This window comes from Lotus japonicus, chromosome 1 (genome assembly GCF_012489685.1).
Source record: "Lotus japonicus ecotype B-129 chromosome 1, LjGifu_v1.2".
Taxonomy (NCBI): domain Eukaryota; kingdom Viridiplantae; phylum Streptophyta; class Magnoliopsida; order Fabales; family Fabaceae; genus Lotus; species Lotus japonicus.
In genome coordinates, this window is record NC_080041.1 from 4,902,343 (window position 1) to 4,924,982 (window position 22,640).

The following is a 22,640-nucleotide window of genomic DNA, read 5'->3' on the forward strand; positions in this document are numbered from 1 at the left end:
CGCCTCCGCAAGCTAGAGGAACAGGAAGAACGTTCTAGGCTTGATCTGACGTTCTTTCAAGAGGGAGAGACAGGCAGGAGACCACCCCCGCCTTCCAACTACCAGGACGACTATGGCCGCGAACAGACTACGGAAAGAGCTGTAAATCAACCCTCCCATCACCGCAGGCATCACTCCCCTCGCAGGAGTTATTCCGGAAGGAGGAGCCCCGTTTTCACCAGGGAACCGCTCAGGGACCCTGTCCGCCTGCACAACGCCTTGGTTGCCCTACCTCAGGCGATCAACGACCCTCTCTCTCCAGACATCATGGCAACCCCTTTCCCCCAGGATGGTCAAGGCCCAAAATGAAACTCTACGAGGGTGACTCCAACCCGACTGAGCATATCAACTTCTTCGTGGGAGCCATGAAGTATGCAGGAGCCAGCGACCCGATCTACTGCCGCTGCTTTCCGATGAGCTTGGGGAAGGGCCCAATGAACTGGTTCCAGAACCTCCCCAACAACTCCATTCACAACTGGGAAGGGGTCATGTCAAGTTTCTTATCCCAATACTCCTCAGTGAGAAATATTCCGAAATCAGAAGAGACCCTAGCCCTAATTAAGCAGGGTGAGAAGGAATCCCTGAAGGCCTTCCTTAACCGCTTCAACAAGGAAGCAGGAGACATTCCAGACCTCCTCCCCCAGGTCCGCCTAATCTTTGTACGACAAGCGCTCAGGCCAGGCCCTTTCTTGACTTCCCTGGATGGGAAGAAAGCTAGGACACTGGAGGAATTTCAAACCCGATCCGAGAAGTACATTAACATGGAGGAAGCGGCGACATTGAGGTCAACCAATCAAAACCCAGTCCATAGGCCCTTTGAGAAAGCCCGAGACCGTGTCGAGACGAAGCGTCGCGAGCCCCGACGGAGGAGCCAGGATGACAAAAAGCAAAAACGGAAGAAGTTTGATAGCTACATCCCCCTGAACTCTTCCATCTCTCGCATCTTGTGAGAAAGAGCCTCCACCGACCTCAGGGACAAACCCCCACCACTACTTACGCGGGGGGATAAGCTGGATTCAAAAAGGTTCTGTGAATTCCATGACAGCCCCGGCCATAACACGGACGAGTGCCTGAACCTGAAGGACAAAGTAGAAAAACTAGTCAGAATCGGGAGATTGTCAAAGTACGTCGCTCTCTCCTCAGGCAACCTCCCTCGTCCGCGTTCACCACCCCCTAGAAGGTCCCCCACCCCGTCCAGAGTCCGGGCCAGAACTCCGCCCAGGAACCGAGCCCGGACACCCCCACGGGCAAGGAGCCCTCAACAACGCAGAAGTCCCGATCGACGCAGGAGCCCCGATCATCGTAGAAGTCCAGATCGACGTCGATCTCTAGATCGGCAGGGCCAAGATGAAGTACAAAGGCGCTATGGGACTAACCTAGTCAGTGTCGGTTCCATCACTGGAGGATGGGCCGCCGGCGGACCGTCAAACAACAGTCGGAAGAGGAGTACTCGAATCATTATGTCAGCCGCGGGACGACCCCACCCCAGTTCCCTCCGCCCACCGCAGCAGAAGGTCTCCATCACCTTCACGGAAGACGACTACGGCGCGGACACCGGCGAGGAGGACGACCCGATTGTCGTGGAAGCCCTCATCGCAAACGGTAAGGTGCGACGGGTTCTCATCGATACAGGTAGTTCCGTTGACATTATGTTTTATGATGCTTATAAAACTCTAGGCTTATCTGTGAAAGACCTAATCCCCTATGACCACGACTTGATCGGGTTCATTGGGACAGAGTTCTGCCCTTAGGATATTTTGATACATACCTCTCCCTAGAAGACCATGATGTTTGCAGGACTGTGAAGGCCCGGTTCTTGGTGGTGAAATGCCCAACAGCGTACAACGCCATCATCGGTAGACCGAGCCTCAATGTCTATCGGGCCATCATCTCCACCCACCACCTGATGTTGAAGTACCCATGGGCTGGCAAGGCAGTTTCTGTACGCGGAAACCTAACCATGGCCAGGGGATGTTATAACTCCAGCTGCAGGATGGCAAGAGAAAACCGCAAAAGGAAGAAGCCCGACCATGGGAAACGAGTCGAAAACCTCCACCTCCGAGCAGGAGCATGCTTGACCGACATCGACCCGAGGGTGGACCAGTCCAGAGATAACCAACGCCTTAAGCCTGATGGGGAGGTCCGGTCTGTCCAGATCGGCCATAGTCCCGTTTTCTTTTTTAATGTCTTTAAGTCAAACTTCATTTTAAATTAGAATCAAGGAACTGTTTCCAGTACTCCTCTTGTAGCCGAAAGGAACACTTGCATTTTTTATAAAGAAACAAGAATGAGTGTTTTGTTTAGCTATTTTCTCACGGACGCCGAACTACGTAAATCAAAAGACCCACCGGGCACGTCTTCTAAAAGACCCTCCGAGCGCGAAAATTAAAAGACCCACCGGGCACGTAAATTAAAAGACCCACCGGGAACGAAGTTTAAAAGACCCACCGGGCACGTAAATCAAAGGACCCACCGGGCACGTCAACTAAAAGACCCTCCGGGCACGAAAATTAAAAGTCCCACCGGACACAATAGTTATAAGACCCAACCGGGCAAACTAAATAACATAAGTCGAAAATAAAACAAACCAAACAAGCTAATCATTACTATTACCACCAAAAGTTTTCATCACCAACGGTCAGCTGTTACAATCGTCCAAAAGGACTCAAAACACTGAAACAAAAAAAAAACATAACAATCCCCTCAGGGAGCCTTCTCCGCCGGAAAGGTCGGGATAAAGTTCCCCTTGGAATCCACCGTCCCGATCCGCCCCCCGGAGACCACCTTTCGATAGCCAATCGGTCCAGTATCCAAACCCGGGTTGACAACCAAAAGCTGGCTCACCGCATTGTTGAAAGAAGCCTTGTTAATCTTCGACACAGTGGCCTCCAGAGAAGCGACCTTGGCCTCGAGCTCTCTTTTCTCTTTCTTCAGAGTAGTAATCTGATCAAGCTCCAGGAGTCGAGCGGCCCTCTCTTCCGCCAACTCCTGCTCTACCTCCTTCAATCGAGCCGCCCCGTTCTCAGCCCCCTCCTCAGCAAGCTTCAGCCGTTCCCCCAAGTCCTGAAGAGCCGCATCACCGTCCGAAACCTTCTTCTTCAGCTGCTCATTCTCGCCCTTCGCGTTGTCCAACACCTTGCTCAATTCCTCGATCGAAGAGCACCCCTCGCTCAGGGACGCTATCAACTGCCCATCCTTCTCGGCCTTCAATCTGAGCTCCTCCAATTCTGGCAGAGCCAACAACTGCAGGTACCGAACAGCAGAGGCAGTCTTGAGCGAGGCCCGGAGAGCATAATTGAGGAGTCCGTAGGGCTCCTGATCACCCAGATACTTCTGATCACTCTCTGTCAGCACGAGATCGTCGATCTGATCTAGATGTTCTGGGCAGTTGGCTGCCCTAGGACCCCACATCGAAATCCCTGAGGGGGCTACCACAGTAACGGGCTCCACCCGCTCCGCCTTGGAACTCTGCCCCTCGCCTTCAAGGTAACCTTGATTGAGCTCCACCCTCCGCTTCTTTGGGGTCGGATTCCGGGCACCCTCCTCTTCATCAGACGACCGCCCCTCCTCTTGGACGGGAACAGAGCCCCGACCCCCGGGGGATGTACCCTTCGGAGGGGAACCAGCTCCCTGGCCACACTCCATCAAAGCCTTCTCCGTGGACCCAGATGTCCCTCCCATCTCAGCCCCTTCCACACTCTTAGGATCGGGGACCGACTGATTTTCAGCGTCTTCCTTCCCCCCCGCTCGCCGCTCACCCTCGAGAGCCTCATTTTCTTGATCTGCCTCCTCATCCGTTGTCTGACCGTCTTCCACCTGCAACGCCTCCAACAGGGTCCGGTCAATGTCTGCCATGGCACCTGCGCAAAGAAGAAAGACATTAGTAAGAAAAAATTCAAAGAAAGAAACGAAAAAGGGTATAATATCTTGGTGACTTACGCAATAGTTTAGCATTCTTCCGAACGCTGAAAGAACACAAGTCGTAACAGCGAAGGGGACGAACCGAGACCTTCTTGTCCTCCTCCATGACGTAACGAACGGCACCCATCAGCAACCGTTTGAAGTCCAGATCGGTCTTCGATAGGGCGCCCTCGTCCGAGAAACTGAACGACGTCACCTTCTCTTTATAATAAGCGGCATTCCAGGCCAACGGGAAGCGCGGTCGCATTCCGCCGCTCGGACCCTGCTCAAACCACCAATAGGGAGGAGGCGAGGTTGGCACCACTCGGTAGAACTGGTCCTTGAAATCCTTATAGGAATCTGCAAAGGCCTTAAAGATCGGGAATACCGTCCTTAAGGTCACCATGACGTGACTGTCGTGCCCTTGGGTATGGGCGACCGCGAAAAGATGGAAGAATATAGGCAGGGAGGGCACCTGCCCAAAGAGAGCGCAGGTAGTCTCATAGCCCAGCACGAAACCCCAACCCCCCGGGTGAAGCTGGGAGGGGGCCACCATCATGTGCCTAAGCACAGCGACCGGGAAATCGGTAAGCGACATCCGCACCTTCACCTTCTTCATCGCATAAATGTGCATATAGATGCCGAAGGGGGGGGGGGGTCTGAGGGAGCCTCTCGGTCTTTCCAGGAGCAAGAACGTCATGTTCAGGACCGATCTGCTTCTGTGACAGATAATACTGCTTCTGGAAGTGTCCCTCGTCTTCGCTAGCGTAGTAGGACTCGATCTTCAAGATCTCCCTGCACCAGTCGTCCAAGGGCGCCAAATCACCCTCCAAATGGGGATACTTCTTCCGATCGATCTTCTTCCGTTTCGGAGCGTCCTTACTCAGCTTAGGTTTGGAACTCTCCCCGACTGCTTTACCTTTTCTCTTTTAGGCACCAGCCATATCAAAACCTGCGCAAGGGAAAACGTCATCTCAATATTACAATTCATTGAACACGACTCAAAGGGGAAACCCGCCAGGATCCGCCTTTGTCCCCGGCAGGGAGAACATACCCTGCGCCGAAGGGACAGTCCATGGACTGTCACTCCGCCGCGCGGGGGGAGGAGACCACTCCCACCCGGAAGACACACCCTAAAATCCCTAGGGAACAGAAGTAGGAAGAAAGGGAAGAAAAATTAAATAAAAGGCAGAAGAAGTTGAGAAGAACTTACAAGGAAAATGAGGAAAATGACGGGGACGACCACCGGGAAATCATAAACGACCACCTCGAAAATAGCGTCTGACGGCGGAGAGGCTCAGAACTTTTAACAAAAAAAGAAGAGGGCTTAGGATGCGAAGAAGCGCAAATGAAACCCCTCCCTCTCTTTTATAAGGAAACTCAGGAATGGGAAGCGACGCTTCACCAAACCCTACAACTGTAATGATGACGCTAGGGGAGGTGGGAAAAATCTCATTCAATCCACGTCAGCAAGGGGAACGAAACGACGCAACGCGTGCCACACTTTGTCAGACGCATTAATTGCGCCGTAGAAACGTCACTTCACGTTACTGTTGCATAACGTTTGGAACTCGAGACCACCCGGTTGTCCCAAGACCACGAAGGGTGACGCTCGTCCAAGGGAGGCGGGAGTCGTCCGGTGTACCGACTCTCCCCCCACCTTATATCCGGTCGTCCGGAGCACCTACTTTTCCTCCACCACCCGTCCGGCCGCAACTCTAAAGCTCATGCCCCACTCATGCAGTAGGGCAGAGCTGGGGGACCACTGTTCTGGTAGGGACTAACAGGGACCGACCGAAGCGACGAGAAGCCGTCCAAGCAACCCTCACCTAGGGGGGCCTCTCCCAAGCTCCAGGCCCACTAAAGTAGTGGACCAGAGCTGGGGGACTACTGTTCTGGGAAGCCCCGAACGGACGGAGACGTACCGACCGCGACCCCAACATAGTTAGGACGACCACCTACCGGGCTAGCACCCGACCAAGGTTACCCGGGGGAGAGCCCCGATGGGACGACCGGGGTGGGGGCGTCCGGGCCCCGTACCACAAGCACGACGACATCCTCCCCTGATCCAGGTACCTGAACCCCACCACCTAGGGGTTGACCTAGGCCCACCACCCTACGGAACTAGGGTGGTTGGGGGGTGGGTCCCTAGGAATTCTAGGTCGTTAGATCACTGTTAATAACAGGAGGAGCAGAAGGATCCAACGGCCCCTAGTCCACCGGTACGGACCATGCATGACGTTGCATGGCTCCAACCCTAATACCCCAACATGTATATAAAGGAGGCGACACATCCATTCTAAGGTACATGATTATCTTCACTTCACCACTCACTTACTCGATTCCTCTACTCACTTTAGCATCGGAGTCCTTTGCAGGAGCCCCTCCCGGGAACACCGAACTCGTCAGCGCCCCAGCTCTCGTCCCCTCTCTGTTGCCCCTGCGCACCGGGTAGCTTGGTCACCCAGATCAACCGCCATCCAGAATGACAATGTCACGCGCCACCAAAGCCTCCTTTGTTGCCACTCTATTTCCCTGTAATTGCCACACAAACAAAGATACCTTGGTTGGCACCACCTTTCTTACTTCCTTTGGAACCACCCATCCCGCTTGAGAAAACCAGCTCTCCTCCAAGGCCATACATAAACCCTTTACTGAACTGTCATTAGCCACCAAGGATCGCAGTAAACTCATAAAATTCTCATACTGTTCCGCTTCCCAATCAAAAAAATTCCGACGAGACGCCACCAACCACACCCACCTTCCACCCTCTTTCCTACCTGCTTCTGCAACAGTCAATGTTTTAACGGTTGCTAACGCATAAACCCTTGGAAACATGATATGTAAAGACGCCTTACCCACCCAAACATCGCTCCAAAAGCGAACACTCTCCCCATCCCCGACCTTACACGCCAACCCCCTTTTAAAATCATTTACCGCTCCATTTTGCTCCCTCCATAGCTTCATCAGATCCTGAGAAATCCAAGATCCTTGCGAATTTCTAACCTCATCCAAATTGGGCATGATGAACTGCTGCTGCAATTTGAATTTGACACATAAGATCTTCCTCCATAGTGCATTATTCTTCAAAATAATATACTACAAAATTTTAAAATATCAAATTATTGTTTGATATATTGTAAGTAAAATACTAGTTTAATATTTTTTGAAAGGAAAATAATAATTAAATTGAAATGTAATATTATCTCATAAAAAAATGAAAAATCTTGAAATTTAATTAATTTTATTATTGTAAATGTTTTTCTCATCAAAACACAGTAGTAAACTTGGCTTAATTGTACCCCCCCAATGTATTAAATCTTGTATTTTCTCAGACCTTTCTCCGATTAACTCGTAATGCAATATCTCTTTTTCTGTAAATTTTTTTTATTAAATCTCAATCAAAGAAGATTAAATTCCTGACGACTTTCAAAAATAAATAAAAAAGATTCAATTCCTGATTATCACATAAGTACAACAACAAATTATCCAACACAAATTTCGTGGTGATAAGAGCTGAAACAATTTAAGATAGATAACTGACATTTTTTCCAAGATGATAAGTGAAATGTAATTTTCATTGACTTTGACTTATTACTTTAACCATTATTTACAGATGTTTTTGTTAATATTTATTTTAGAAATTTTTTAATATTAGTCGCATGGTCCATTAAAAATGATATTATCTTTTTTAATATACTACTAAATTTTAAAACGTCAAAATATTGATTGATATATTGTAAGTAAAATACTAATTTAATATATTTTTGAAAGGAAAATTAGAATTAAACTGAAATTTAATATTATCTCATTAAAATATGAAAAATAATGAAATTTAATTAATTTTTTTTGTAGGCAATTAATTTTATTATTGTAAATGTTATTCTCATCAAAACACAGTAGTAAACTTGGCTTAATTGTGACTCCCCAATGTATAGAATCTTGTATTTTCTCAGACCTTGCTCCGATTAATTCTTAATGCGATATCTCTTTTTCCGTTTGATAGGCAAAAAAAACTTATTAAATCTTAACCAAAGATGATTAAATTCTTGACGACTTTCAAAAATAAAAATAAAAGATTAAATTCCTGATTATCACATAAGTAAAACAACAAATTATCCAACACAAATTTCGTGGTGTAAAGAGCTGAAACAATTTAAGATAGGTAACTGACATTTTTTTCCAAGCTGACAAGTGACATGAAATTTTCATTGACTTTGACTTATTACTTTTTTTTAGAGCAAAAAGATATAATTCATTAATAATCAAAAGAGGGTACAAACCAATGGAAAGGAAAAAACAAACCCACAAAACCACCCAAAGAACAAAAACACCCTAGAAAAAAGCAAAAAAAACCTAGCAGATGGAAGGAAAATTACATATGTTTTTGTTAATATTTATTTTAGAAATTTTTTAATATTAGTCGCATGGTCCATTAAGAATGGTATTATCTTTTTTAATATCCTACTAAATTTTAAAATATCAAAATATTGATTGATATATTGTAAGTAAAATACTAATTTAATATTTTTTTAAAAGGAAAATAATAATTAAATATTAAAATTCTTAATATTGTTTTCAAATAGAATTTTTAACATATAATTTTAAGAAACAGTATATAACACATTAAATATTTATAAACAAAATACCCATAAATTGAATGGACGACTTACTGGTACTCTATATAAGGTTGCAAGTACATTATTTTTATCTCCATTCTCATTCTCCAGTAAAATAGACCTGGGAGTATCCTCATAGAAAGGGTTTGCGGCAATTCAAATACCATAGCCATGGCATTTAGCACTGACAAGTTTAGCGTATTGCCTCATTCTTTGCTCTCCACCATTGTTTCTTTGATACCGTTTAAAGAAGCGGTAAGAACTTCTATCCTCTCTAAAAGTTGGGTAGACATTTTTAAGTCTACATCAAACATAGAATTTGATGAATTGTCTTTCGTCAAAGGAGGTCAAACTTATCGTATCAGGCAAGTCCAACGAAAGACTTTTCTTGAGTTCATGGAACTTTGGATTGCTAACCATACAGGAAGTATCGTGAATAAGTTCTCTTTGAGATTTTCAATGCCTGAAAAAGCTAAAAAGGTCGTGAGAAAATGCATTGCTTTCGCCATAAAACACAAGGTAAAGGAGTTGGAGTTGGAATTTTGTGATCCAAATTTGGATTGTTATATTACTACTAATTATATTAATCATGATGCCCCGTTTGAATTGCCAACAAATGTTTATGGTCATACATGCCTCGAATCTTTGAAGTTGTTTTCATGCAGCTTTGTTGAGACTGAGTTTCTTAACTTTCATGTGCTCAAAGAAATTTCTTTGGGTTGGATGGAAGTGAAACTCACTACTATTAAGACCTTGTTGTCAAATTGTGAGGCGCTTGAGAGTTTAATTCTAAAGAGGTGCTGGAATTCAGATGACTTTGATTTACGAGAGGAGAGCCTAAGGTTGAGAAAGTTGATTTTGGACAGATGCATGTTTGGATCTAATAGTCGTTATTTTATAGTCAACGCTCCAAACTTAAGATATTTCTATTATTCCGGGTTGAATGATAACTTTTTGGTCATGGATATACATTCTCCTATGATGGAAGAGGAAGTTCTTGACTTCTGCATTGAGTTTGAAGGACATGCTTTATTTCTCTACAAACTCGTGGAAGATATCTCTAGCGGTAGTACTTTAACTGTTTGCAATTACTTCCTTCAGGTATGTTTTATCCTTTTTTTTGTTATATAGTTGCTTTTCAGTTTGGTTTTACTGAAGAATGTTTGTACTTTTGTGTTAGTACTTCTGTTCGGCTATACCCCAGATTAACATTTTGTATTAATTTGATATGTAAAGGTTGTTCCCACTGGAGGCTGCCTGCTCCGGATGCCACATAGGTCAAATGTGAGCAGTTTGATAATAAATACCTCTTTGGATCAAAATGAGTTTTTAGGAATCACATTCTTACTTAATAGTTGCTCTGAATTAGAGCGTCTCACTATCAAATTGGGCCTCCCAAAAAAATATTTGGTGAGTATTATATCCATAGAATATATAGTTTTCCCTATATATATGTATATCTATGTCGAGAAAGAACAAGAAAAAACAATGAAAAATGGGTGGAAAAAACAGTGTGTTTTATCTCTTTAACGGGTTATGCGTAAACTGGTCTCATCTCTTTATGTGTTTTAGTAGCTAACTTTTTATTGTTCATGTTGTAGGATTGTGAATTACCTGACAACTTTAACCTCAAGAGATTCTGGACTGATCACGCAAGGGCTTATAATTGCATGCTATATACTCTTAGAGAGGTGGAGATTAAGGACTTCAAAGGGTCAATGAATGAGATTCGTGTGATTACCTATTTCATCACCATTGGAAGAGTCTTAAGAAAGATGACTATTTACATATCGAAGGATGATGTTACCAATCAAGAATGGAGCATGGATTCTTACTGGCGTGACATGATAGAAAAGCTAAGATCTCAAAGGGCTTCAAGAGATTTAGAGATTTCAATTTATTAGTATTTTAAAATTTTGGAGAATTTAAAATGCTAGATATTTTATTGAATTAATTAAATTTCTTGGATTTATAATTTTTCTTGTTTGGAAACAATAATTTAATGACTTAAATAAGCTTTAGATCCCTGAAATTGTAAAGAGAATTAAAATCAGTCCCTATCAAATTTTTGCATGAAATGTTGTCCCTAGATTTTTTCTTAATCAAATTAAGTCATTTTGACCAGTCAACAACCTAGTGGCGAGCCTAGTCAGCTAAGGGAGGCCACGTTGATTTTTTTCACATCAGTATTAGTCCCTATAAAATATTTAAATCATAATCCAGTCCCTCCTCTTCCACCACCATCTTCTTCCTCTTCCACCTTCATCTTCTTCCTCTTTCTCCTTCATCTCTCCATAACTCAAACTCAGAATATTTCCAGAAATAGAAAACAAAAACAAAAATTTTATATGAATTTTTTTTTCTTAGACTTTTCTTGGCTGTGCATTCAAAATTATGATATTTTAAAATATTTTAAGATAAGCAAACACCAGTTAAGGTGCCAACTAGTAAGTCCAAGATAAAACAAAAGAAAGCTCCTTCAGATCACTTGAATCTCTACCAATTGCTGTAAGATAGCTGTATTTGGAGATCAATATGTCGAAAATATAGACAAGCTGGTATGGATACTAAGGAAATCTTGAGCTCTAAAAATATAAACCTGCAAAAATGTTGGAGGAAAAAGCTCATAAAACATAGAAAATGACATATCAAACAAGTTCACAATTGAAGACATAGGGAATTCACAAAATCAGATGATTGCACAAGAGAGCAAAAGACCATTGAATCAAGATTTATTTTGAAAAAATCTAGCAGAACAAAGTAACATACACCAAAATCGTTGAATACTAAGGTAGAAGCTGCAATTCAGGCCCCACCTCCAGCTTTACCAACAATAGCTGATGACGGATTGGAAAACCTGGTAACAGAGAGCAGATCGTGAATCAATTGAATTAATTAGCTCTATGCAAACTCAGATTATAAATCAATAGAATGCACAACCAATATTTCTAGAAATATTTTGGGTTTGAGGTATGGAGAGATGAAGGAGAAAGAGGAAGAAGATGAAGGTGGAAGAGGAAGAAGATGGTGGTGGAAGATGAGGGACTAAATTATTATTTAAAAATTGTATAGGGACTAAAACTGATGCGAAAAAGTCCACGTGAAGCTTTACAAAGGACGTTATAGGGACTAAGCTCGCCACTGGGCTGTTGACCGGTCAAAATTGGTCCAAAGGACTTAATTTGATTAAAAAAATATTTTCAGGGATAACATTTCATGCCAAAAATTTTCAAGGACTGATTTTGGTTCCCTTTACAATTTCAAGGACTTAAAGCTTATTTACGCCTAATTTAATTTATTCATTGAAGAACTTTTTTTTATAGGCAAATGTTAGTTGTTAGAAATATTAGTAAATTAATCCCACCCTTCATCCCACCCAACTCTTATGTTCCAAACTCTTACCACTTGAGCTATCCTTCAGGGACTCATTTGAAGAATTTATTAGTTTTATAATATCTCACACGTTAAGTACTATCCAAATTGTCAAGGTGCTGCTTACTCTGAGCTCAGCCTCAACCGACCGACTAGCCAAAATTTGATCGATCCTCCTCATGTGTAGAACCCATATTCATATTTATTTTTCCCTTGTTTAAAAAACTTCTTTCTTTTCTTTCCTACATTAATACATTTTTTCCTTTGGCCATCGGTATCCAAGGGGAAAAATGGTCCCACATGACTAATCTGGCTCGGGATACGGTAGTGATGTCTCTGACCACAAATGTATTATTTTTTAAGGGGATCGAACCCGTGCCAGAAACCTAGGCGAAATTCCTTAAGGAAATGCACATTCACCACTTATGTCACCCCTTGTGGTTAATTAATATATTTTATGGAATAATAGGACATAAATGAGAACTTCCTTAGAAGAAAAATATCAAGAGAAATAATTTTATTGAATGATTTACAGAATAATTAATTAAGTAATTTGAATTTTTGTTGTTTTTTTGACAGTTTTCCAATGTATCAAAAAAAAATCTAAATTTTATTTTTAACAACTTTTTTTACAACAAAAAATTTAATTTATTGATGAGAAAACTACTTGAGAACAACCTTCTCATGAAATAGAGGAGCACCAAACAAATCCAGTTACCACAAGGAAGGTCAAACTAAAAGAAAGTGTATCATTAAAACCTTATTGAAAAAAAAAACCTATTTGAGATAATAAAATCAAGTGAAGGAAAAAAGAATACATTATTCCCTAAGTGAGCGTTTTACCGATACCTCCCAAAAATCTCCTCCATGAACCCACAAGAAAATCAAACAAAACCCCCAAGCTGGTGCCAAAGCCAATATACATTATAATTTTCCAACAAGGCCTTAAAACCCTAAGTAGTTCTTCTATCAATCATGTATGTAGGTAGGGTCCTCCATTCTGATTGGTATATCATGAAAAAAGAAAGCCAAGTGATTCACCGAAGCGACGAGACCTTGAAAGTTGTTCAAGTGTCAGTAGCGGAGCGTTCTGTCAATCGGGGAAGGTTTTTGGTGACAACACCTGGAGATATCAGAAGTGAGAATGCTCCAAGCCCACGATACCAGCTAGCAGCTTTGCCTCCATAGTGCACCAGCTATTTGATCCAGTACAAAACCATGACCCTCTTACAAAATTAATCAACAACCACAAAAGTCCCAATTTATAGATGTGGGCCAACTCTTGGAAATAAAGTTAAACAAATAAGTTACAGTTATTATTATTTACTTTGACCAAAACAAAAAAAATAGTTATTATATTTACAGTTATTAGAAATGACACTTCTATAAAGTCAGAAAATAAAACACTCTAACTACTAGAAAGATTAAAGAAGCTCATGGAAGACATATAAACCAATAGAGATATTATCAGTTTCATTAGCCAAAAGATCAACAACTTGGTTTGTTTCACGAAGCACCTAAAAAAAATCCAATCCTCTGGATCTAAGAGAGTACTGCCATAAGGATGGTTTTCATTGTTAGAAGAAACTAAATCGACAACTGTGGTAAAATCACTCACCATAACAACATTCCTAAACCTAAGATCTCAAGCAATCGCCAAAACTACCAAAATACGTCATAGCTCTGTCAATAAAGCATTTGTTGAACTCAATTTTTGCCAGAACCAGCCAACCACCTCCTTGAATTATCCCTACACGTCATTGTAAGTGTACTAAGTCGATTAGAGAATATTTCAGTGTATCGCCCCATATCACCCTAAATGTCATGTAAGAAAAATCACACAGTAAACGCACTAGAATAGAAAAAAGAAAATGGTAAAAAGTTGGAACCATGTCTATGGTATTGGAATTGAAGAAAACCCTTTTCCTTTTGGTACATCTGAAGATAAACAAAAGACAAAAAAACAAACTAAGGCATAGCTAGACGATCCTACAAAAGAAGGAGTTCAAGCTCCGGGGAGGGGTTTGAAATCTCCCTGACACCTGAAACTACAAGAGAACATCCTTGCCTTGCGAGCCAATCTACAGAACAGTTAGCCTCCCTTTGAATCCAAGTGAGTCTAGTAAACCAACTTCTCGCGAACAACCCTTTGATTTCTAGCAAAAGCTCAGCGTGAGTATGCAAATGAATTCGATCCTCATCTACAAGCACCTCTTTCAGTAGTAGGCAGTCCACTTAGCAAAGAATTTTCTTGAAACCATGATTCCAGGCGAAGACTAGACCATCCCGAAGCGCCAAACCCTCCGTAAGCGAAGGACTACCCAAGCTGCAGTTATTAGCCATGAAACCACCAAGCCAAAGAAAATGTAGTTGCAACCTCATCCGTATCTACTATACACTTAACGTGTACATTAATTACAATTATTAATAACTTTTTATAATAATCATTTTTTTGTCGTTTGGCCACCGGTCTCCACATGGAAAGGGGCCCCACATGACTAATCTGGTTCGGGATACGGTAGTGATGTCTCTGAACACAAATGTATTATTTTTTACCTTTTTTTACCTGAGAGGGGATCGAACCCGGGCCAGAAGTCTAGGCGAAATTCCTTAAGGAAATGCACATTCCCCACTTGTGCCACCCTATATGGTTTGTAATAATCATTTTAGCATTATTTCCACGGTTCTATTCCATTTGAAGCTGAATTATGGGTGACTTGGGATTTTGTATCTGTACTTGCTTCTTATTGCTTTGGTTGTCTATTTGAAATATTAGTCACTATCAGGTCATGTTTTACATTTTTATTGAGGTAGCTTTTGTTGGAGTACTCTTTTTTCCTTTTGGAGTTTTTTCTTATTGGGTTTTTCGCAAAGGGGTTTTAATGAGACTCCTTCACTAGCTGGTTTTGGTCGTCATATTTGTTCTGGCGCAACTTGTGGGATTTTTGCTCTTCTTTAGTCTCCTTGCTATCTATATGAGAGGATTGTTCTCATAATTTATTTCCTTTATTAATAAATCTTTTTCAGTTCCCAAAAAAAATAAAAGCAGTCGTGACAAAAAACACGAGTATCTTTTATTCACATCTTAAATATTATGAAATACTATGCTATTTATCATTGTGAAGAAAAACCAATGTTATGAAATACAGACTTTAGCAATGGATCAATGGGTCACTATTTTTTTTTAGTTAAGACAAATTATATTATGGAAGTATTAGGGATACTTTAACCGTAAAAGAACAATACGCACAAAGGGAAAACAAGCCAAACTAAGGGAACGGGCCAAAGAATAGAAAGAAAACACAAAAGGGCCAAAACTGATTAGCAGGACAAAATCTCTAGCCCTTTGAGCAGAATAGAACAGAGCGCTTCCCTTCCCCATAACAGGAAAATTACAGTGAACTCTGAAAAAAAAAAAAAAGAAGGGATTGTTTACCACTCATACATGCTACAGTTAAAATCCTTAACCTTTTCCTTCAACCAACTTCAAGACTTGAATTAGATGCAGTCCACGTTCGTGTCAATTGCAGCAACTAATAAAAGCAGTAGTAAATAGAAAACAACCACAGATAGGAAAGAACTGAAAAGATGGCAGGATGAAGGGAATGAGAAAAAAGTGTGAAAATTAAAAACTATGATTTCCTTCTTTCAATAAATTTGGAATTACATATTGATCCTCTTTTTTTCAATAAACACATACTCCTTTTTTAATGACTATTAATTAATAATGAAAAGAGTTAATAGACCATTCAAAATGCAATTCAGTATAATTCTCTTTCCCAAATCATAGTTTTTAATTTTTGCACTTTTTTTCTCACTCATTCATCTTGCCATCTTTTCAGTTCTTTCCTTTCTGGCTGTTTTCTATTTAATACTGCTTTTATTAGCTTTTACGTTGATATTTTTTTTTTTTCGAAAATGAAATATATAATATAATAGAGAAACTAGTCTGAGAACATCCTACTCAGAGATAGGAAAAACAAATACAAGATAACAGAAAACAGAAACCGGAAACAAAACAGAAAAGAAAAAGAAAACAATAAAAACGAAACAGCAGGAAACAAGAACAAGAAACAATAGCGACAAAACTAAGAGCAGAAACAGTAGCTACAGAAAAAAAAAAAAAAACACAAGAGCAGCAGGAAGGAGGGAGAGCCATCCAGGCGAAACTGCAACATCACAATGATCTGAAACCCACGCCCAGCAGAGGAGATGAAGAGAGACCTGCAACAGCACACTAACATGGCAGCAGAGCCTAGATAGGAGATTGTCTATTGCACCCAATTTTGGCCAAATAATCAGCAAGCGAGTTTGACTCTCTGAAAATATGATTGATCCTTAAGCAGTCCACCTCGAGGCACAGCAAGTCAATAAGGTTGAGATCTTGAATCAGTTTCCAGGGCCTATTTACCTTATTATTAACCCATCCAACTGCAAGGGCAGAGTCACTCTTTACTATAATATGTTTTAATTCAAACTGACTGCAAAAGATCTGCGCATGAATAATAGCCTTAACTTCGGCTTCAAAGGCCAATAAATTACCAGTTGATTTGGAAAAGAAACCCAGAGTTTGTCTTCTTGAGTTTTTAACAATACCCCCTATCCCACTACTACCTGGAGTTTCATGAGATGATCCATCCACATTAAATTTTAGAACTCCCACAGGGGGAGAAAGTCATATGTTGGAGCGGATCTTTGATTTGGTACAGTGGATTCTCACCTCAGAGAAGTTCAGCAGGAAATCAGTCCCATTATAAGGACATTCATTCCACCAGGCTTTAGTCCACAATGCAATCCTTGAGATATGTAAATCCCATACCATCTCCGCGTTGAAGTCTTTATCCTGAAAAACCAACTCGTTTCTGGCAAGCCAGATTGACCAGCATACAACAAAGGGTATTAATTCCCAGAGCATAGGATCAGTTCTAATTCTCAGAGTAGTCTATTCTTCCAATAAGGCGTGCACGGTTTCAGGGCAGCACCAAGATACACCTTCACTGCTGAAGATACCATCCCAGAGCACACGGGTTCTAATACAATTCAGCATTAGGTGAGAAACCGATTCAACCTCTCTTCCACAAAGATTGCACATGTCTGCATTTTCCAGCACCAAACCTCTAGCTAACAAATTAGCCTTTACATCAATCTTATTAATCACGACAATAATATGATGAATTATTTAATCCTCCATATAGATAATGGACAATGTCTGATAATATTCTAACATGTAACCTACTTGCCACCACCACCACCACCACTCTCCACCATTCCCAACACAACCGGTACCGATGCCGCCATTGTAATCACCGTCGTTCTTTCGCCATGACCACCATCACATGAACAACCGCCAACTCCACTCTCACAATCACCACCACTCGTCGACATCGCCACCACCACCACCACGACATCACCACAACCAACTCCACCACCACACTCTCAACCTCCTAGACCACCCTCCACCACTGCCATTACCACTACCACCACTCTATTACCACCACCTACAACTACCACTGCTGCCGTCACTACCACTACCAAAAACAAAACCCTTGACTATTGTCACTGTCGTTGTCGTTGTTGCCATCGTCACTACCGCAATTACCACCCTACAACACTACCATTATCACTGCCACCATTATCACCACCTCCACCGCCATAATTATTTTTTAATTTTAGTATTTTTGAGAAATATTTTTTATTTTTTCATTAGATTTAAGCTAAAATTAATATGTTTTTATTTAAGATTTAACTTTTTTAATTTTGCTTTCAATTTTTTAACATGGTTCTAATGATCAAGGTTTGATATATTTTTTGCAAAACCCGTGTCTTAGGTAGCCTAGCTACTTAATAAAAATAAAATAACTAAGAGGTACTAATGAGGCAACGATGACAAAAATTTAACTAATTTTTCATATCATGTTTAAGACATCAAAATTTAGCATAAAATATGTTTCTTTTTGTTTTCCTATTTATATTTTCAACTGACCAAATAAAATAAATTTGGGATGTCAAATAATACAAAGACAATGTACCAAAAAAACAATACAAAAGACAAAAGGTAACTTAAATACAAAAGAGACTACATTACACACAACATAAAAATTTAACTAAAGAGTTAATTTCGTGAAGATAATATGTACCCAGAGAAAAGAAGAAACTGTGAGATGCAAGTCTACATAACACTGAAAAAAGTTAAAAACCAATTTTAAAGAGAATTTTAAAAAATAAAATAAAACGGTCAATGTTCCATCCTTGCAGTCACCTAACAATGAGAGGAAACCTTGTAGTCTTTATTAGGGTAAAACATCTAATAAATGAGAGGAAACCTTCATCTAATAATGAGTGAGAGAAATGGAGAAACGAATATGATTAAAGGGAAAAGTAAAAAGAAGAAGATGAAGAAAAGAAACACACCTTAAGGAGAAGCTCGTCTGGCATAGGAGAGAAACACACTTTATATATTGATTAATAATCATAAAGATTTACTTATATTTCAAGCATTAATTTCAATTTTAAAATATTAATTATCTAGGTATAATGCAATATTTTTTTACGGGAGGTATAATGCAATATGATTGTAATTGTTGTGTGATTATCATAATTGTGTAATTTTAGTATTTTACTTATTAATAACATTGTTTAATAATTGTTAAAATTTAAAGTTTGAAATTTAAATTCAGGATTTCTTAATTTATAACCTTCCTTTTATAGTGTTTAAATTGATTTAAAAATATTTTATATTTTTTGAAGTTATTGGAGGGAACCCAACCCCCAATATTAAATTTCGGACTTAAAATTGAAATATTTCAATAGCCTAAATATTTAAAATTTCAATTACTTAATTAATGTCATACATTTTTTAATTTGGCAAAAATCATATCAAATCTTTAATATTTTTAATATTAATCATTAATTCTGAGTTTCATATTTTTTTTATGAAATATTCGGAGGAAATTTGAGAATTACTTTTGTAATGATAAAAAAAATAAATATATTAATATTTTATTTCAAGTTCAAATTCACATATTTCTGAAATAGAAATCAAATTTTATTTAATTAAAAAATTTATAAATTTCATTTTTTTTGGAACCGGCTAACTAATTTTGAATTTAAATTTTTCTTTTCAAATTTTGCATTAATTGGTATTAATGATTAATTTTAGGAATAATTTCAAATTTTAACGATTTTGCATTTAAAATATCATTCTAGAGCTTGACTCATTTTAATTTTAAAAATAGAGGAGTATATTCTTATGAGTATGCAATCAGTTTTAGCATTAATTTCTTATTACTTGCAATGATGTTTTTTACTTTACAAATGGGCAATTTATTAACATGCTTGAATTAGTAGTTTGCATTGATTAAAATTTTGAAAATATAATTATTAGTTTTAAATACTGTTTTGACTTTAGGTCGTGATTGGAGAAATATAATGGAGTGACTAATTTCGAGGACATTCCAAATTTGAATGTAGTATTAAAAAAATTCCAACTTTGTAACAAAAAAAAAAATTTCAAATTTGTTATTTTTATTTGAAATGGTTAAAATTTGTTATCAAAACAACATTATTTTAATTGAACCATTAGAGTCATTATTCTACCACTCTTTTAAAATACGTGTTTCAAAATTTAAAAAAATCAAATATACATTTCAAAAGGGTTTCTCGTTTATATATGTGTTAAAAAACATTATTCAAATATTATTTTAAAATCTTTATTTTCATAAATTTCTATACTGTTTCATAATTAAAAAAGTCAAATATACATTTCAATTTGAGTAATTATTTTCATACAAATCTGGATTTCTTGCTATTTTTCGTTAATATCATTTTTTTAAGACGTTATTCAATCAAATGTTCAAACCTTAATTTCATAGAAATGTTAAATGTATAAATTTAATTTAATTTATAATTTTCATTATTTATTTAACATTTTAAAACAGTATACAATTATTATTTTAAAAGTTTTGTCGTGGTAATATTGTATAAAAAAAATCTGGGTTTCAGTCTTTTTTTTTTTGTTAAAATCTCTTTTTACATAAGAATAAAATCCATTTATTATGTACAAATCTTATTGTTCGTGTGTTATTTTATCCAATGAGTGTTAGACATTATTTTTGCAATGTTTAATTTCAAAATCATGGTTATAAAAGAAAACTGAAAATTTAAAATAGTAATTATATTAGACCACAATAATTAAGTTGAGTCATTATTGAATGTTATGACAAAAAAGTTATTGGTTTTTTTTTTTCTTGAAGGTAAAATGGATGACTTTGAGGGTGGCATGTGCCATAGGTTTTCTAGAAGAAAACCTTCTTTTCATATATATACTAGTTGAATTGCCCGTGCAATGCACGGGTGATTTTTATTATATCTAAAATTTGTTTAACACTATATTTTTAACTTTTTACAATTTTTAATTGCATAAATGTTTGTTAGATTTTTTTGTGTGTTAAAATGCTCTCACAATTTTGACTCAAGTGTAGTAGAGATCAAAAGTTTATTTAAAAGTGTGACTCTTAATGATTGAACTATCGACCTATACGTTCAAACAACCACCTTATTAGAAAAATATATTTAAAATTATTTTTTATGTAATATTTCCTATAAAAACTAAGATGCTAATGTTAATTAAAAAAATCTTTTGGATGAAAATTGTACATAAGATATTAACATTTAAAATCATGATAATAAGGGTTAGTTTATAACAATAACTAATAGAATAACGAAACTTACAAAGTTAAGGATACAATATGAAACACTATATAAAGTTATAAAGCCTTCTAAATAATGTTATCATATATTCCTCATTTTATAAATTCTGCTTTGACATATTCTAAGAAATCAATAAAGATCTACTTGCTACTGGATTCATTAAGAATAACATAGTAGCATGCTGCATTTTATAGTAAAGCCTAAATATGAAGGATGAAAATGATAAGATCCTCTGCTTAGCCCAGCCGATTGATTTTGATGATTTCACTGAAACATATAGGAAGTTGGTTAAAGTCTAAACTGTGGAACATCAAATTTCCCCCTATCGTACGTCTAATTCCATGCCTTCACTATCTGAGAAATTTTTGAACCCGATAATTAGGAAAATTTATTTCTTAGTTCCCTGAAAAATAAAAAGCAATAGATAAAAGTAGACATAAAGATGTTAACTTTAACCTTATAATTACTCACATTTCATAAAGTGCAACATAAATAAGAGAAAAATAGGCAAATTATATATATTGGTAGAGAAACAAACAGTAGGTCTTCAATTGTTAGACAATCTTGAATCAGAGGAAGAAATCACTACCATATGATATGACATCAAAGCATCAAAGATAGAAAAACATTTTTTCTCACTGTGAAAAGAATATACCTTTCTATGAAAATCTCTTTCAAAGAGCTTCAACAATAACAACATAGCAGAATGTGCACACTTTTAAACAGACAAATCAAAAACCTAAGAAATCACCCCTACATGATGTGATTAACGCAAGTTGAGCTGGGTTCTTCCCCTCTTTATACCTAGATCAATTTCATCTTCATTTAGCGTAACAGGTTCCAACATCAATACTTTTAATCGCTACCAAATCTCAATCATTAAACATGAAAAAGGGTTCTGTTGTAGTGACTTAATTCGAGACACATATTTGTACCATGCCCTTAACTTAATCCTTGTGATTTGTGAAAAGGTCAAGCTCTTTCTTTCCCTTCTACAAACAACCTTCAACCAAAAACATTATTTTAACAACTTTACTCCATAATTTATTCAAGGAATCAGAGCGCCTCTAACTAATTAGGATCAACTTCAAATTGAACTACCACGACATATTCCTTAAGCTGAATCTGAGCAAATGCATTATTAACCAAGTAAACTACATTTCAACTATCTAGCTCAATTGCTTCTGTATATAGACAATCTGCTTAGGCATTTTTTGGACCTGAAAAATGGGGGGGGGGGGGGAAGTGCAATAGTGTACTTGATCATTTTGCTTTGTATTGTTTATAGAGCGATATAGATTATACCCATATAAGACTAAATAGACTTTATAAATTGCATCAACAAAAAAAAAAATGAATTTGACCATTCTTTCAAACTTAACCAAAACAAAAAAAGAGTACGAACTTTTGTCATTATCAATTAGCTCCTAAAAAAGCTACATATGGTACATATCTTGAATTATTTTAAATTTAACATGACAAAGATGGCACCTGAATAATGTGCATTGACTTTTTAAATCAAACATAATCAAAATTGCAACATAATGTGTTAAAGAAGTAGCAAAGTAAGCATAAAACGTTTCTGATATTTCCTCAACAATGGTGTGCAAAAGTGCTACTAATCATATTGAGTGAGTCAGCTTTGTTGAAAAGTAGCTAGGAAGAGAAAAAAAAAGAATATAAGAGTTTAGGAAATTCACTTACTTAATTCTCCCGAAATTGATGGCCACAGTGGGTGCATGTGTAGAAAGTAGTTTTCCCTTCATCTGTTGATCTCATCTGAAATTAGAAAGATTCAACTACATATGTTAAAGTACTCATGGAGCTACAAATAAAATTGGCAAATCTATAACATAAAGTCCTTATTGTACCTCTAGTCACTTTTAATATGAAGCCTCTAAATCGATACATGTTTATTCACCCATAAGGATGCCTAAACAATAAAAACAATTCAGGCCAACCAAACAACAAACAAAGAAACACACACATATATTAATCCAA

At 38.3% G+C, this 22,640-nt stretch overlaps 2 protein-coding genes across 2 annotated transcripts; both read left to right on the top strand.

Annotated features, from left to right (window-relative positions):
* Positions 1-344: 344 nt before the first annotated feature.
* LOC130746984 (uncharacterized) lies at positions 345-1,790 on the top strand. Its single transcript, XM_057599823.1, has 2 exons — positions 345-985; positions 1,085-1,790. The coding sequence occupies exons 1-2, from the start codon at positions 345-347 to the stop codon at positions 1,788-1,790; spliced, it is 1,347 nt and encodes a 448-aa protein (XP_057455806.1).
* A 6,939-nt stretch (positions 1,791-8,729) lies between these two features.
* On the top strand, positions 8,730-10,462 carry LOC130747072 (putative F-box/LRR-repeat protein At1g56400). Its single transcript, XM_057599927.1, has 2 exons — positions 8,730-9,659; positions 10,160-10,462. The coding sequence occupies exons 1-2, from the start codon at positions 8,730-8,732 to the stop codon at positions 10,460-10,462; spliced, it is 1,233 nt and encodes a 410-aa protein (XP_057455910.1).
* The last annotated feature ends 12,178 nt before the right edge of the window (positions 10,463-22,640 follow it).

What these genes read in the sequence shown, in the direction of transcription:
- LOC130746984 (XM_057599823.1), top strand. Translation starts at nt 345, where the DNA reads ATGAAACTCTACGAGGGTGACTCCAACCCGACTGAGCATATCAACTTC. An exon ending in TCTTCCATCTCTCGCATCTT is followed by an intron (nt 986 to 1,084) that starts GTGAGAAAGAGC and finishes ATTCCATGACAG; the next exon opens with CCCCGGCCATAACACGGACG.
- LOC130747072 (XM_057599927.1), top strand. Translation starts at nt 8,730, where the DNA reads ATGGCATTTAGCACTGACAAGTTTAGCGTATTGCCTCATTCTTTGCTC. An exon ending in TTTGCAATTACTTCCTTCAG is followed by an intron (nt 9,660 to 10,159) that starts GTATGTTTTATC and finishes TTCATGTTGTAG; the next exon opens with GATTGTGAATTACCTGACAA.